Source organism: Xylaria bambusicola (assembly GCF_022495145.1).
Source record: "Xylaria bambusicola strain CBS 139988 unplaced genomic scaffold F5B22scaffold_4, whole genome shotgun sequence".
Classification (NCBI taxonomy): domain Eukaryota; kingdom Fungi; phylum Ascomycota; class Sordariomycetes; order Xylariales; family Xylariaceae; genus Xylaria; species Xylaria bambusicola.
This window is the reverse complement of record NW_025953557.1, coordinates 945,592-958,412: the sequence shown is the minus strand read 5'-3', so window position 1 is coordinate 958,412 and position 12,821 is coordinate 945,592. Positions and strand designations below refer to the sequence as shown.

The 12,821-nt window shown below is 50.8% G+C and overlaps 3 protein-coding genes across 3 annotated transcripts; 2 read left to right on the top strand and 1 right to left on the bottom strand.

The window, feature by feature from the left end:
• The first annotated feature begins 1,929 nt into the window (after positions 1-1,929).
• F5B22DRAFT_658397 (fungal-specific transcription factor domain-containing protein) lies at positions 1,930-5,805 on the top strand. The gene is made up of 4 exons (XM_047980118.1): positions 1,930-2,522; positions 2,929-3,179; positions 3,326-3,864; positions 3,920-5,805. The coding sequence occupies exons 1-4, from the start codon at positions 2,188-2,190 to the stop codon at positions 5,687-5,689; spliced, it is 2,895 nt and encodes a 964-aa protein (XP_047834938.1). The 5' UTR covers positions 1,930-2,187; the 3' UTR covers positions 5,690-5,805.
• A 688-nt stretch (positions 5,806-6,493) lies between these two features.
• Positions 6,494-8,587, top strand: F5B22DRAFT_349466 (putative FAD binding protein). The gene is made up of 3 exons (XM_047970955.1): positions 6,494-7,948; positions 8,061-8,278; positions 8,437-8,587. Exons 1-3 carry the CDS (start codon positions 7,078-7,080, stop codon positions 8,527-8,529), a joined length of 1,182 nt encoding a protein of 393 aa, XP_047834937.1. The 5' UTR covers positions 6,494-7,077; the 3' UTR covers positions 8,530-8,587.
• Positions 8,588-8,866: 279 nt separating this feature from the next.
• On the bottom strand, positions 8,867-12,773 carry F5B22DRAFT_349411 (Pkinase-domain-containing protein). Its single transcript, XM_047970954.1, has 3 exons — positions 11,141-12,773; positions 9,443-11,089; positions 8,867-9,392 (listed from the first exon to the last, which is right to left on the bottom strand). The coding sequence occupies exons 1-3, from the start codon at positions 12,499-12,501 to the stop codon at positions 9,125-9,127; spliced, it is 3,276 nt and encodes a 1,091-aa protein (XP_047834936.1). The 5' UTR covers positions 12,502-12,773; the 3' UTR covers positions 8,867-9,124.
• Between the last annotated feature and the right edge of the window lie 48 nt (positions 12,774-12,821).

Genomic DNA, 12,821 nt, shown 5'->3' with positions numbered 1-12,821 from the left:
GCTAAGTGCTGTTGATTATCCCTTTCGGAGGTAATCGACACTCCCGAAGCCATCGGGGACAAGCCGACGATAGTATCGGAGAATGGCCGATTCAAAATCCACTAAGCCATAGCCATCAAATAGGACTCTCGCAATTCGACGACCAACCAGAGTCCCCACCAAGATACTTAGTTCAAATTTCATCAGTCTAGACTTTGCTGCCTAATATTTGGTACCTATAGTATAATGCCGAGTACTAGTAAGTAGGTAGAAAATAGAGATCCGCGATCGTTCATTACAACGGTTTGACGCAATCCCAGTTTGAACCAACATCCCTCAAAGAAGAAGATGTCTAACCCTGTTCGTATTTGCACCGTTCACTGGCTCTCAGATGGTAGCACAGAGCGGTGCACAGATTCTTACACAAATAGGTAGTGTCGAATCAACGGTCATGTTGCAGGCTAGTTGTATGTACATCTACAATATTAATATACGTGCGCCAGCGTTCTAATTCGCACACCATGCCTTCTATTAACTAACTACCAACATAGGAATTTATATGCGGAAGACATAACTGCATAACTGCATACTAACTAACCCCTGAACCAGGGCAGTCTGGCTAGGTAGCCAGCTACATGTATGTATATTCTGCTTCATCAAGCGTTCCTCTAACTCTCAGAGTTATCCTGGCAACACTTTACCTGGTACGTGGTTGATGCTGACAACTTACCTACAAGTTACGGAATTCAAACTTCGTGCATCATGTGATGTATAACATACAGGGAACAGGCACGACAAAACCCTGTACGCTGCGGTACCCCATCTCTGTAAACACGCTGCCCACCTAGGTAGCTTAGCTAACTCGTGGTGTATACTTGAGTTAGTCGTGACAGTAAGACACTGCCTCGACTGCTAGAATGATTGGAGCCCAGCTCTGCCCAGGAAAGGACTCTCTTAGCATGACGTCCCATTGGCCGCTTCACACGCCCAGCTGAGTTTTTACCTTGGCGCAGACTTAGTGACTCGAGCTTGACCTTGACCTGGAGTTCACGATCACAGCTCGCGGTTTCGGGACTTAGTCTGGAGCCGGAGACAACGCGGGAATAATAATGCCCGTACTGTACCCTTACCCTTTCCAATCTGGATCACAAACCTCCAACAGGCTCAAACGATACGGGTCCTTAGCATATTTTGCTCGCCCTCGCTTCAATCTAAGCGTCTGTGAGACATTGAGGCGGGCGCCAACTTCAGCAACTCGTCGGTACCACCATACTACAAAGTTTGGTCATGGTTACAAGATATGGGAGAGAATTAGGCACTGACATCAAGGAGGTGCGCGGGTGATGAAGCAGGACGTTTCTCGCCGTTCGGTTTTCCATCATGAAGAACTTTCCAACAGGGTCCCCTGTCGAGTTGGCTTGATGGTATCGCCAAGAACCATTTGTGCACGCACTCCTCCCTCGCTCCCTTCCTTTTTATGGAGCGCGTCACCACCCCCTACAAACTTACATATTCCTTCCTTGCGCAGTAGTACACGAGTTCGCTCGAAAGGATCCGCGACTAGCGTAGATGGATACAGAACATGTGCTAGGAAACATGACGGTACTATAATCAGCAGCGGCTTACTTACGAGCTACCTACATGTAAGTATGTATCTACACTACTTATATGTATTTGTAGACCTATCTCGGTGGAGTCAATAATAACACTTCCCTAGATGGGGCTCTGCCGTAATGTATGTGTGGGTGTGCGCACTACGTTAGTAAGTATGGAGCTCGCTCTGTTGGACCTTTGGGGTGGTCATCATCATAAGTATATTAGCTCCAGACCCCCAAGCGAGGCAGCCTTCAGCCACTTGATCGTTTTTAGCCATCTCGAATAATTGCTACCGTTTACTGGAGACGTTTAGATTCTTCCATGCCGTCGATTCCTGATACCTGTGTCTCAAGTGCCGCGTGGTTGCCAAAGCCACATAGAAAGGACCTCGGGAAGTCAGAGCGGAGGGTCATCCCATCACGACACATAGCTCTGAGCATCTGGCACGGTTAGGACCTTCAAGAGAACGGTGCCCCGCCTGGCTGCTCTCACACTTGGTATTTCCTCTTGGCAACTCAGACATACAATATCGGTTTTGTTTAAGCCAGAAGTTTTATGCTGTTGAGAGCCTATCCACATAGGGGGCTCTTAGCTTGATTGGCTGGTCGCAACATGGCCGCGGAAGACACGCAATCCGTCCGTTCGCCCGAATCCCATACCGAAGACGGCACAGCATCAACGACGATGCCTACAACACCACCACCGACGGAAACCACGGCGATGGACCTAAAGGCAGCAGAGAAGAAGACTTCTCCGTCGCCTAAAAAGCGATTATCCACAGCATCGGAACAAAGCGCCACGGCCAAAGTCACGAAAAGGCGAGCTGCTCGGGCCTGCGTTTCTTGCCGAGCCCGGAAAGTCAGATGCGACGTTGTCGAGGGTGCCCCTTGCGGGAATTGCCGGTGGGACGGTGTTGAATGCGTTGTACAAGAAAGTCGCCGCCGCAAGTGAGTGGATTCCAACCAGTCAATCTATCCATCCATCCATCCATCCATTCATCAATCAATCAAATGATTGAGTTGCTTTCTCTGTCCCATCACCCCCTCCCCGCTCATCATATACCTACTATGTAGACATGGAGGCTTTGTTCATGGGTGTATCGCATGGGGATGAGCTGAGCTGAGCTGAGCTGAGCCGTTCTACCACCAAATGCGTCACGCATATGATTTCCTTTTCTAGTTTTTCTCGTTCCTAGTCTCCGAATCTGCATTTCCTTAAATCTGCACCCTACCTACTACTTACCACCTACTGCATATCGCTGGGAAAGTGGCCTCACATCAGCCTGCACACTCGATTACTGCAGAGGTTCAGACACACGGGACTGACTAAGACCCTTGTCTCTCTCTCTTACAGGAAAGGTCTGTTCAATGCAAACTCTTCGCTCATTGGCAGCGGCTGCGCCCCGCACCATCACCATACCGAGGCACACTTGCTGAAAGCGAAGACAACACCGAGCCCGATTGCCATCGCCTCTGCGGCATCCGTTCAACAACCCCTGCAGCGCCCCGCCGATGTATCGCAAAATTCGGCCCTAAACATCGCCGCGAGCAAGCTGGGGGTGAGCGGGCATGATCGCGTTGAGCCCCATGCGGCGTCTCTCCCATGTAAGTTGATCGTCTCTAGTGTAGATCACTGTACCTTTCAGATTTCACATGTCAAATATCGTGACCCCCTCGGTCGCCGTCTGTGTCGGATCTATGGCGTCACAATCCTACAGCCCCCGGATGCAAAGTACTCACATGTGAATCAGATCAGCGTCCAAGTTTGATTCCCGCGACGCAAATTGAGAACCATCAAGGCTCGAGATATGCCAGCATATTCCCAAACCCGACTACAAGACAGAATGATACAGGCTCTGGTGTTAGTGACGCTGGTGCTGCCGTGGCCGCCAACGCTGTGAACGCGTCGCAGTCCTTTAGTCCGCTGGACAAGAGTGACGTTTTCTCTTCGCAAGAGTATGGTTTTCTCCGGCCCTTGCCGTCAAAGTTCGCTCCCGAAGATGTAGATTATCTTCGTGCTAAGGGCGCATTATCGGTGCCCAGCTTCGCGCTCCAAAGGGCTTTGTTGCGTGCCTACGCGGAGTATGTACACCCATATATGCCTTTGCTGGATTTGCACAGCTTCCTGGGTATCGTCGACGCCCGCGATGGGTCTCGTGGGCAGACAAGTTTGTTTCTGTATCAGGCTGTGATGTTTTGTGCCACGGCGTTTGTGAGCAACAAGGCGCTAAAGGAAGCGGGCTATGCCTCCAGAAAAATAGCCAGGAGAACGTTTTTCTCTAAAGCTAGGGTAAGGGCCATCTGCTGCTGTTATTTTAGGTGTATTGGAAAGCTTACACGTATAGCTTCTTTACGATTTTGATTACGAGAACGATCGCCTACTGCTTGTTCAAGGGCTCCTCTTGATGACCTACTGGTATGAAACACCGGATGATCAAAAGGACACATGGCATTGGATGGGTGTTGCGATCTCGCTGGGCCACACGATCGGGCTGCATCGAAACCCAGCAAACACGAATATGGCGCCTCAAAGGCGGAAACTGTGGAAGCGAATATGGTGGTCCTGCTTCATGCGCGACCGCTTAATCGCCCTGGGCATGCGGAGACCAACCCGTATAAAGGACGAGGATTTTGATGTGCCCATGTTAGAGGAGGAAGACTTTGATATCATGGCGATACCTGACGACATCCAGGTCGTAGATCCGGAATGCACGCTTTTGCGCGATGTCGCCATGCAGCGAGAGTTAGCCCAAATGTGTGTTGCCAAGGCAAAGCTCAGTCTTTGCATCAGTCAGATGTTGAAGACTCAGTATTCAGTGCTGGTTTGTGCCAAAACACACCCCGAGAACACAACCCATAGCACCATGATGCTGCTCCCGAACAAGCAGCTCGATAATATGGAAAAGATTGCCAAGTGCGACCGCGAGCTCACGAGATGGGCTGAGGCACTCCCAGATGCTTGCAAATACCGAGCGCTCACGCCGCTCGACGTGCAGAATGGGCGCGGCGTCATTGCTCTACAGCGCAACCTATTGCACATGGTGTATTTCACAACCGTGTCTGCTTTGCACCGGCCGCTTTTCCTACCCTCATCACCAAGGGATATTCAACAGAGCCCGAGTCAGGTGCACCAACAAATTTCCCGGATGCGTGTATGTAGCTCGGCAGTTCAAATTACTCGGATGGTGTCGGAATTGAGCGCCTTGCACCTAGATAGGTTCTTACCGACCACGGGCGTCACCGTCATCTTGCCAGCCATGATCATTCACATGATTGAGATGAAGAACCCTTCACAGGTTGTCCAACTTGCGGCTCACAAAGGCTTCCAGCAGTGCATGCGTGTCATGACACGCCTACGTGACACGTATTCCGCGGCCGATTATGCTGTCGCCTTCGTCGATGCTGCAATGCGCAAAGGAGCCCAAGTAGACCAAGCACAGCACCCTGAGGCTTTCGACCATCGAAACAACAGCAACGACTCCACGAGTGCGAATGGATTTAAAGCCACCATGGCGCCTCAGTATGCCGCTTCCGCGAGCCATGGTATGCCTAATGGGGTCGAAAATGTGACGACGCCGCCCCCGGAATCTATGCTGTTGCCAAAAGCCCCAGAAGACGCCTCCGTCTTAGTGGCTGGCCCAACTTTGAGTTCAGACGTGGTAGAGTCATTTGCACCATCTTCAAATCTTATGGTGGGCAATTTCGCCACCACCAACAGTCTTACAATCTCGAACCCTGACACAACAACTCAGGCCTCAAGTGGTGTGGGAACCGCTCACTCGCCGCCGTCAACGGATATTCTGACGCCAGGATCGAGCGAGGCATCGGTCGGATCACCGTCTTCAGGGGACCGTTCGTTTGACGTCGGCAACATGGATCTAGACATCTTAGACAACGGGCAACCCGATGAGTTCGACTGGAATGCCATTACAGGTCCCAAGATCGATTTCGACCAGTGGCTGCAGTTTCCACCCGGTGAGGGCGCGGCCGTGGGTCCTGGAATGGGTCTGAATATGTGCGACAATGGACTGGTTGCGCTTGGCCAGATCGAAGCATCAAATACAAACTTCAGTATGGGACCCATGGACGCATCTGAGGATATCGTGATGGGATGAAACCCAGCACCCCGTAAAACCAACGTTTAGCATTATTGATGATTGATCAACTGCGAGGGTGCTCACCGTGAGCATCTGTTCTTTTCTTGCCGGCATGTGGAAGGTATATAAGAAAGATGCCCGTCTCATAGTCTCATAATCTTTGTTTCTATCTTTTTCCTCGCCCGTCTTATAGGGTACTTGGAGCTCTGGGCTATTTGGCGTCCGTGGGAAAATTAGGGTGGACTGATTATGGTCCGACAAATGGGGCGATTGGGGTCAACAGGTTTCGAGTTTCATGGGATTCTTATCGTGGTGTACTCAGTGATTGATATCAGGTATATATATATAAAGCTAACCTCTATATCCTCCCTATACCGTAAGCATTCTCTTATCGCATTTACTTCTTTCTTCCCTTTCTGGCCATATGCCTATTCGTTACCCTTATATCCTAATTTACGAGGCCATGATCAACACGTATTGGGGGCAAGAGACTCAAAAAATGCACAAGAGGGCTTTCATGGGCCTGGGTTTCTTTTCATATAATATATACACAAGGTAGCAATAGCCACCAAAATGAGTAGACTATTAGATCGACACGCGTACCGGACTCTATGACTTGATCATAATCTCAACATCACGAACCGGCCGATAGACGGGCGGAGTTATCACCGTCCGTTAGATCGAGATTATAACCAGATCTTGGAACTCGGACTTTCACGCGCGGGTATTACATCAGCCATTTTCCTTTTACGGCAAGACAAGCCCGCGTCAAGACAGTTTATTGGACAAGCTCTTCTTACTAAGTAAATGCTTGTTTGGCATCATCCAAGGGCCAAGTCGATGTGCTACAGTAATTCAGCCCTGTCTACAATTATACCAGACCCAAGAGGCTATTCATCGGCTTGGCAGTCAGGTCCATGGACCGATTAGTCATTCATTATCTCCGTTTGCTCGTATGCTTACATGGATATGCGTAAAGCTTGATACAGCCCGCCGAGTTATCCTGGACTCCGCCATCACAATCTCCCTATTACACGGATGGATTCTAGCTGCCGCCGCGGCGAGGGATTAGGAGCGGAGAGTAATCGGCCGAAATGACATAACCAAACCTGGTCTTACAGCAAGTCCGCTCGGGGAGTTTGCAGGTGTCCCATTCCACCTATTTACCATAAACGGCGTTCCTAACAGTAAGAATGGTACGAGCGGTACAGGAAAAAGGTGTAAATACCATAATATAAGAATGCTTTACAACCCCTAGCTATCTATGTGTTCTCTATCATATTCAAGCAACATAAACTTCAAAAGAAGAAGACACAAGTACAAGAAGAGAAAGCAACAGCCCTAGCAAAGTAACACACGCCAGTGACACTCATCCGAAGCATAGCATCCATTAAACCATCGCCGCCATGACCAAGACAGTCGTCGTCCTAGGCGCCGGCCCAGCTGGTTTGCCCATCGCGCACTATCTGCTGCGCCGAACCGCAAAGCAGCATCCCGATCTCCGCGTAATCCTCGTCTCCCCCCACGACACATTCTACTGGAAATTTGCGTCCGTTCGCTTCGCGCTGCCGGGACAAATGGGAGAGGAAAAATACATGGTTCCGCTCGCAGAATGCTTCGCCTCATATCCCACCAAGGCTTTCGAGCTCGTGATCGGCGCTGCCGAGACGCTGGATCCAAAGCGTAACACCGTTGGCGTTCGAGTGGGCGAGGAGGTCCGCGAAATAGGATATCACACGCTAGTGGTGGCCACGGGCTCGCGGGCCCGCGACGACATGCCGTGGAAGGAAACCGGGACGACTGAGCAGACGCGAGCCGCACTAACAAAACTGCAGACGGCGATCCGCGACGCTCGGTCCATCGTTGTCGCGGGGGCAGGCGTAACGGGAGTTGAGTTCGCGGGCGAGTTGGGGTCCGCGTATGCGAAGACAGGCCTAAAGGACGTCACCCTGGTTGGTACCGAGGTGCTGCCGCTCGAACCGAGGACAAAGGATGATGTGCGCAGAGTGGCGAAGCATGAACTCGAGAAGCTCGGGGTCAAGTATATTGGCGGGGCGAGGGTTACAGCGGAGGTAAAGGATGACAACAAGAAGAAGGGGAAGACCGTTGTCACGCTCACGCGAAGTGATGGTTCCACGGAGACGTTAACTGCGGACCTCGTTGTGCCCACACATGGCCTCGTGCCGAATACCGAATTTGCGCCAGAGGCAATGCGTGATGGAGCCCTGGGGTACTTGAAGCAGGATGCGGACTTGCGAGCCCCAGGATACCAAAATGGTGAGCGGATTTTTTTTTTTTTAGATTATCTTACCCTCTTCCTCGAATCGAAGCGCCCAAGGCACAGTTCACACTTGAAACTTGACGATACGCTGACGCCGAAATGCTACAGTATTTGTCCTAGGCGATGTTGGAAACTTACAACCAGCACAAGGTGTGAACACAGATGCTCAGGTACGACACCTCATGACGCAGCTCAACGCGTACTTCTCAGGAGAGCCGACCAAACCCTATACGTTCGACCCCAACAAAGTTCAACTCGCGATAAGCATCGGCCGTGACCGTGGTACTGGTCAGCTTGGCTCATGGAGGCTCTGGAGCTTCCTTGTCGTATGTATTTCCTGGAGTCGTTTATTCCTGTTATAGTTATTTGCGGAGGTAGATTCATCCCTTTGGGACGATTACAATGTCCCAAGGGCATATAGAGTTCCTCAACACTCATCAGTTTTGCCTGAAACAAAATAATTACTGACTTCAGCGGGTTATAGTGGTACCTCAAGGGACGATATCTTGGTACGAATCACGTCGAAGCGTATGCCAAAGGAGACGTTGGTGGCGCTGGGAGGGCGTGGCCCAAATAATGTTGAACCTGGTTCTGTCCATGTCTTGCTTTGTTCCGAGTACATGATGTCTGACCTTTTTTGTCGTTGGGTCGGAGCTATTGACTCGCAGCAGAGTGTTTACTGGTCTTTCTTTTTATCCAAGCGGTTTATAAACTTTCGGGCTTTCTATATGTAGTCGGTAATTGGTAATTCTTGATAATGATAGAAAGGGCCCTCCTTTGGTCTTAAGGGTCGGATAGGACAACTCTACCGATGCCAAAGCCTAGAAAATATAGTTGTTATTGTGATGCTTTATTGATCAAACGCCACTATATCGTGAGTCTACAGGTACGCACACATTGGTTCAACTTGTCTTGTGTCTTTCAACTTTACGTTTTTGAGCCCGTTGACGGCGACAGAATCAGGTAGGTGGAGACACAAATGGATTGTACGCTTCGCAGCGTATAGAGGGGAATACCAACGAGAACTCCTTGGCTTTCCTTGTATCATGGAAACCTGGATACACTGAAACTCACATATTATATATTTGCTGATGTTGATGCTATCATTATGAATACAGTGCTTTTAGCCTAGTCCTATATCAACCACTGCCTCGCAGAAAGCCAACAGTTATCTATTCAGCTGCAATCTCCGTGGCAGGTGGCAGCGCTGTTGAGCTTGGCTCACCGCTGAGACTAGATACCTGCCCTTCAAGATGCGGTCGCTTAGATTCTGGGTGAACCTCAGAACCCGATGGCGGTCTCTTTCTCTCTTTGTCTTGTCCGCCGTCCCTAGATGCTGCTGCGCGACGCGCCTCTCTTTGTTGTTTTTCCTGCTTCTCTTTTTCACGACGAAGCGCCTTGGATTCGAATTCATGCCAATCCCCCTTGATCTCTTTTAGTCTAGGGACTGGTCAGTAACACGTCATCTATTTGATTGGGACATTGCTTACTCGACGGCTTGCCGAGGAGGTGGCTGCTCCGTAGTAAAGTATGGGTGCTCAAGGACACCAGCAGCCGAGGGCCGTTTGGCTGGATCGTACTTGAACATCTCTGCAAGGAGATCGAAGGCGGCTGGGGGAACTCTGTCCCTATACTTGTCCGCAAATACGTTCGGTTTTCGATAATCAGGTCGTAGAAGCTCAAACCAAGGGGTATCTGCAAGTCCAGGCCACTCTTTCCGATTAGGAGTCCCGAGTACATTGTAGATCTTTTCAAGCTGACTTATTTCACCACCGTCGCCAGGGAATATAGCATGACGAGTGAAGATCTCCACCATAACACACGCAGCGCTCCATATATCGACTGCCGCGCCGTAGCGCGTCTCGCCCAGCAATAGTTCAGGGGATCGATACCATATAGTGATAACACGGTTGGTATAATCCAGCTGGTGTCGTTTGGCATAAAAACGAGCTAAACCGAAATCAGCCAGTTTTAGAATACCATCGCTGCTAACCAAAATATTTGCGGCTTTGATATCGCGGTGCAGCACGCCGCGTTTGTGTAAGTAATCCAACCCTTCAAAGAGTTGCATAGCTAGATGCTTCTTCTGCGCTGCATCAAGCTTATACGTCGGATGATTGAGCAACCCGGTGAGGTCATGAGAGAGGTACTCGAAGACCATGTAGCATTCATTCCTCTCAATCATTACTTCATGTAAATCCACGATATTGTCGTGCCTCAGTGACTGGAGAAGCTTGACTTCACGCATGGCGGTAACGGGGAAGCCGTCTCTTTCTCCCTCCATGCGAATTCTCTTCAATGCAACCAGTTTCTGGGTGTAAACATGTTTTCCCTTGAAGACTTTGCCATAAGTACCTGATCCAACCACAGACTCGTTACCTGGCTTTCTAAAGTAGACGGAAGTGGACTGAGCAAGCTCGGCATCTAGTGGAGGTTTTGGCTTTAGCTTTCTCCGTGTCTTCATTACTTTACGAGTCCGCGGTTGCTCTGGTGGTGGGGCTCTGCTATGATGGTACTCGGTTCGGGCTCGTGCAGATGCTGGTTCCCTGGGAGTGTCTTTCGGTAGGTCTCGGTCCCGAGCGTCAAGTATAGGTTGAGTCTCCTTCTTGAGCGCAGCGCTAAACTTTTGAGATATTTCTGGCTTTGGAGCAGTGACTGGGTTTTTGGTTGAGGTTTTGAATGCAAAGCTGAACTTGGAGTTTGCGGCAGGGCCCGTAGGTGCTACGAGAGGCGGTTGCGGGCAAGGTTCTTGACCAGACGCGGATTTATCGTCCTTGAACACTTCTTCATCTGCTGGGTTTTCTTGGGGTTGCTTCGGGATATTATCTTCCTCTTCGTCTTCGTCTTTGGTATTCGATACGCTAGAATGGACGGGCAAATCGCGGCTAGGAGAGCCCAATGCATCCGTAATAGAGTCACTTGATACTGGCCACTGGTTATGCTTTGCAGAAGTATAGTCATTGAAGCCACCACGAGCGGAAGACATTCCACCTCGGAAACCACCTCTAGAGAATCCGCGGCCACGAGAATTGGTTAAGGCCATAGGGCCGGTTGGAGGATGAGGCGGAGATTGGCTGGATCGCTGACGTCCCACAGGGCCTTTTGGAAAGGCATGACTTCGATCTCGTGATTGGTGGCTATTGGGGGTTAGTGGAAATTATTGATTTAGAATAGGTGCATTGTCATACCTTCTATGTGGATAGTGAGTGTCAATACTCTTGTTTGATTTAGCTATCGCAAGAGGCTGAGGCGAGCCTGGAGAGTTATAATGGGGTGAATCTGCGTTAACCTGCTGGGCCGTTGGTCCTTGCGGGAAATCGTCAAAGCGTCTGGGGCCAGTGTCTCTTGATGGCTCTGATACATCGAAACTACCGCGTCGATCCGTTCTTCGAAATGTGCTCACTTCGATACTGTTAGCGCCAGAGGCTAGTGGCCCGCCTGAAGGAATTCGAGGCTCGTCGCGATACTTCGCCTTTTTTCGAGAACGACGAGAGCCGCGGTCTTTAGGGGAGCGAGGAGGATAATCAGGCCTCGAGAGGTCAAAGGAAGGAGATCCTGGGCGAGATTGCACACCAGCCTCTGAAGGGCCTCTAGGCGGATGCCGTCCCGTTGAGCGGCTCGGCGAGTAAGTATGAGAGAATGAGGAACGGCGGGAGGTGGGCCGTGGAGAATGACTAAAGTCTCGAGATTTAGAATCGATGAGCGGGCGGGTAGGTTTTGTAGAGCGATCATCAACATTGGCCTCCCAAGGCGGAGATCGGCTTCGACGTCGGGGACGAGTTTCGTTCAGATGATCACCTCGGTCGGGGTATCGACGATATCGCGGGGAGGTGGAGGGCCTACGAGACGGGGAGAGTATGTGATCAGGCCTCGAAGACCCGTGCCCCTTTGCATGTTCTCGATCAAATCGCTCCTCTCTTTCCAGACGACGGCGGCGGTCGCGATCACGGTCGCGCTTCGATCTTTTAGAGCGCGAGGAGGGGAATGGTAGTGGGCTTCGGCTTCTAGGTCGCTTTCTGGAGGGCGGAGAAAATGAACGATCACGGACATATTCCGAATAATCGTGGGGCTTAGGGTGGTGCCTAGGAGATGGGGTTTCATCACGTCGCTTTCTTGACTCAGCAACAGAATTTCGAGTCGGGGATTTCTTCCCTCGGTTCACATCATCAAAATGATGGTCGTGATGGTCAGATGATCTGCTGCGACGCCTCTCGTCTACTCGACGTTCACCATCATCGCGGTATGCTTCATCCCCGTGGTGCTTTTTGTCCCTAGCCCCCTGATATTTAGAAGAACGAAAACCAGACGATGACGACCGTGGACGAGGTTGTGTACTAGAAGCATAACCTCGACGGCCATGCTGGGGCCTGCCTCGGCCTCGAGAGTCGTCGTGGCTCTCCCTGCTTCGGTCGCGTTTCATGGCTCCGTCTCGAGAAAAGGCCTTTGTGCGGGAACGACGGGCTGAATCTGCAAACGATGGAGACCCAGTATCAGCACCAGCATTGGCAGGGTCCCGAGGCCTTATGGTAACACCATCGACGTCGCTCATTTTGGCGGTATCTGAGGTGCAGGTAGAGCGGACGACACGGTAAAATTATGATGCCGAGACATGGATTGGGCCACTCTCCGAGTGGGTGGCAGCCTCACGCAGACAACCATCCAAGTTGGTCGAATCATAGACTACAGCTAACTCTGTTTTGATGTGCCGACAGCACCCGTCGAAACGACCACGTAAATCAAGATAAACCAAGCGCGCAATAGCAGAAAATCGAGACAAAACTACGGGCAGCACGTGTACGCGCTGGTGACAATACCCTCGTACTGCACCTAGAGGCAGACAGGTACTTACTTAGGTACCTAGTTAGAGTG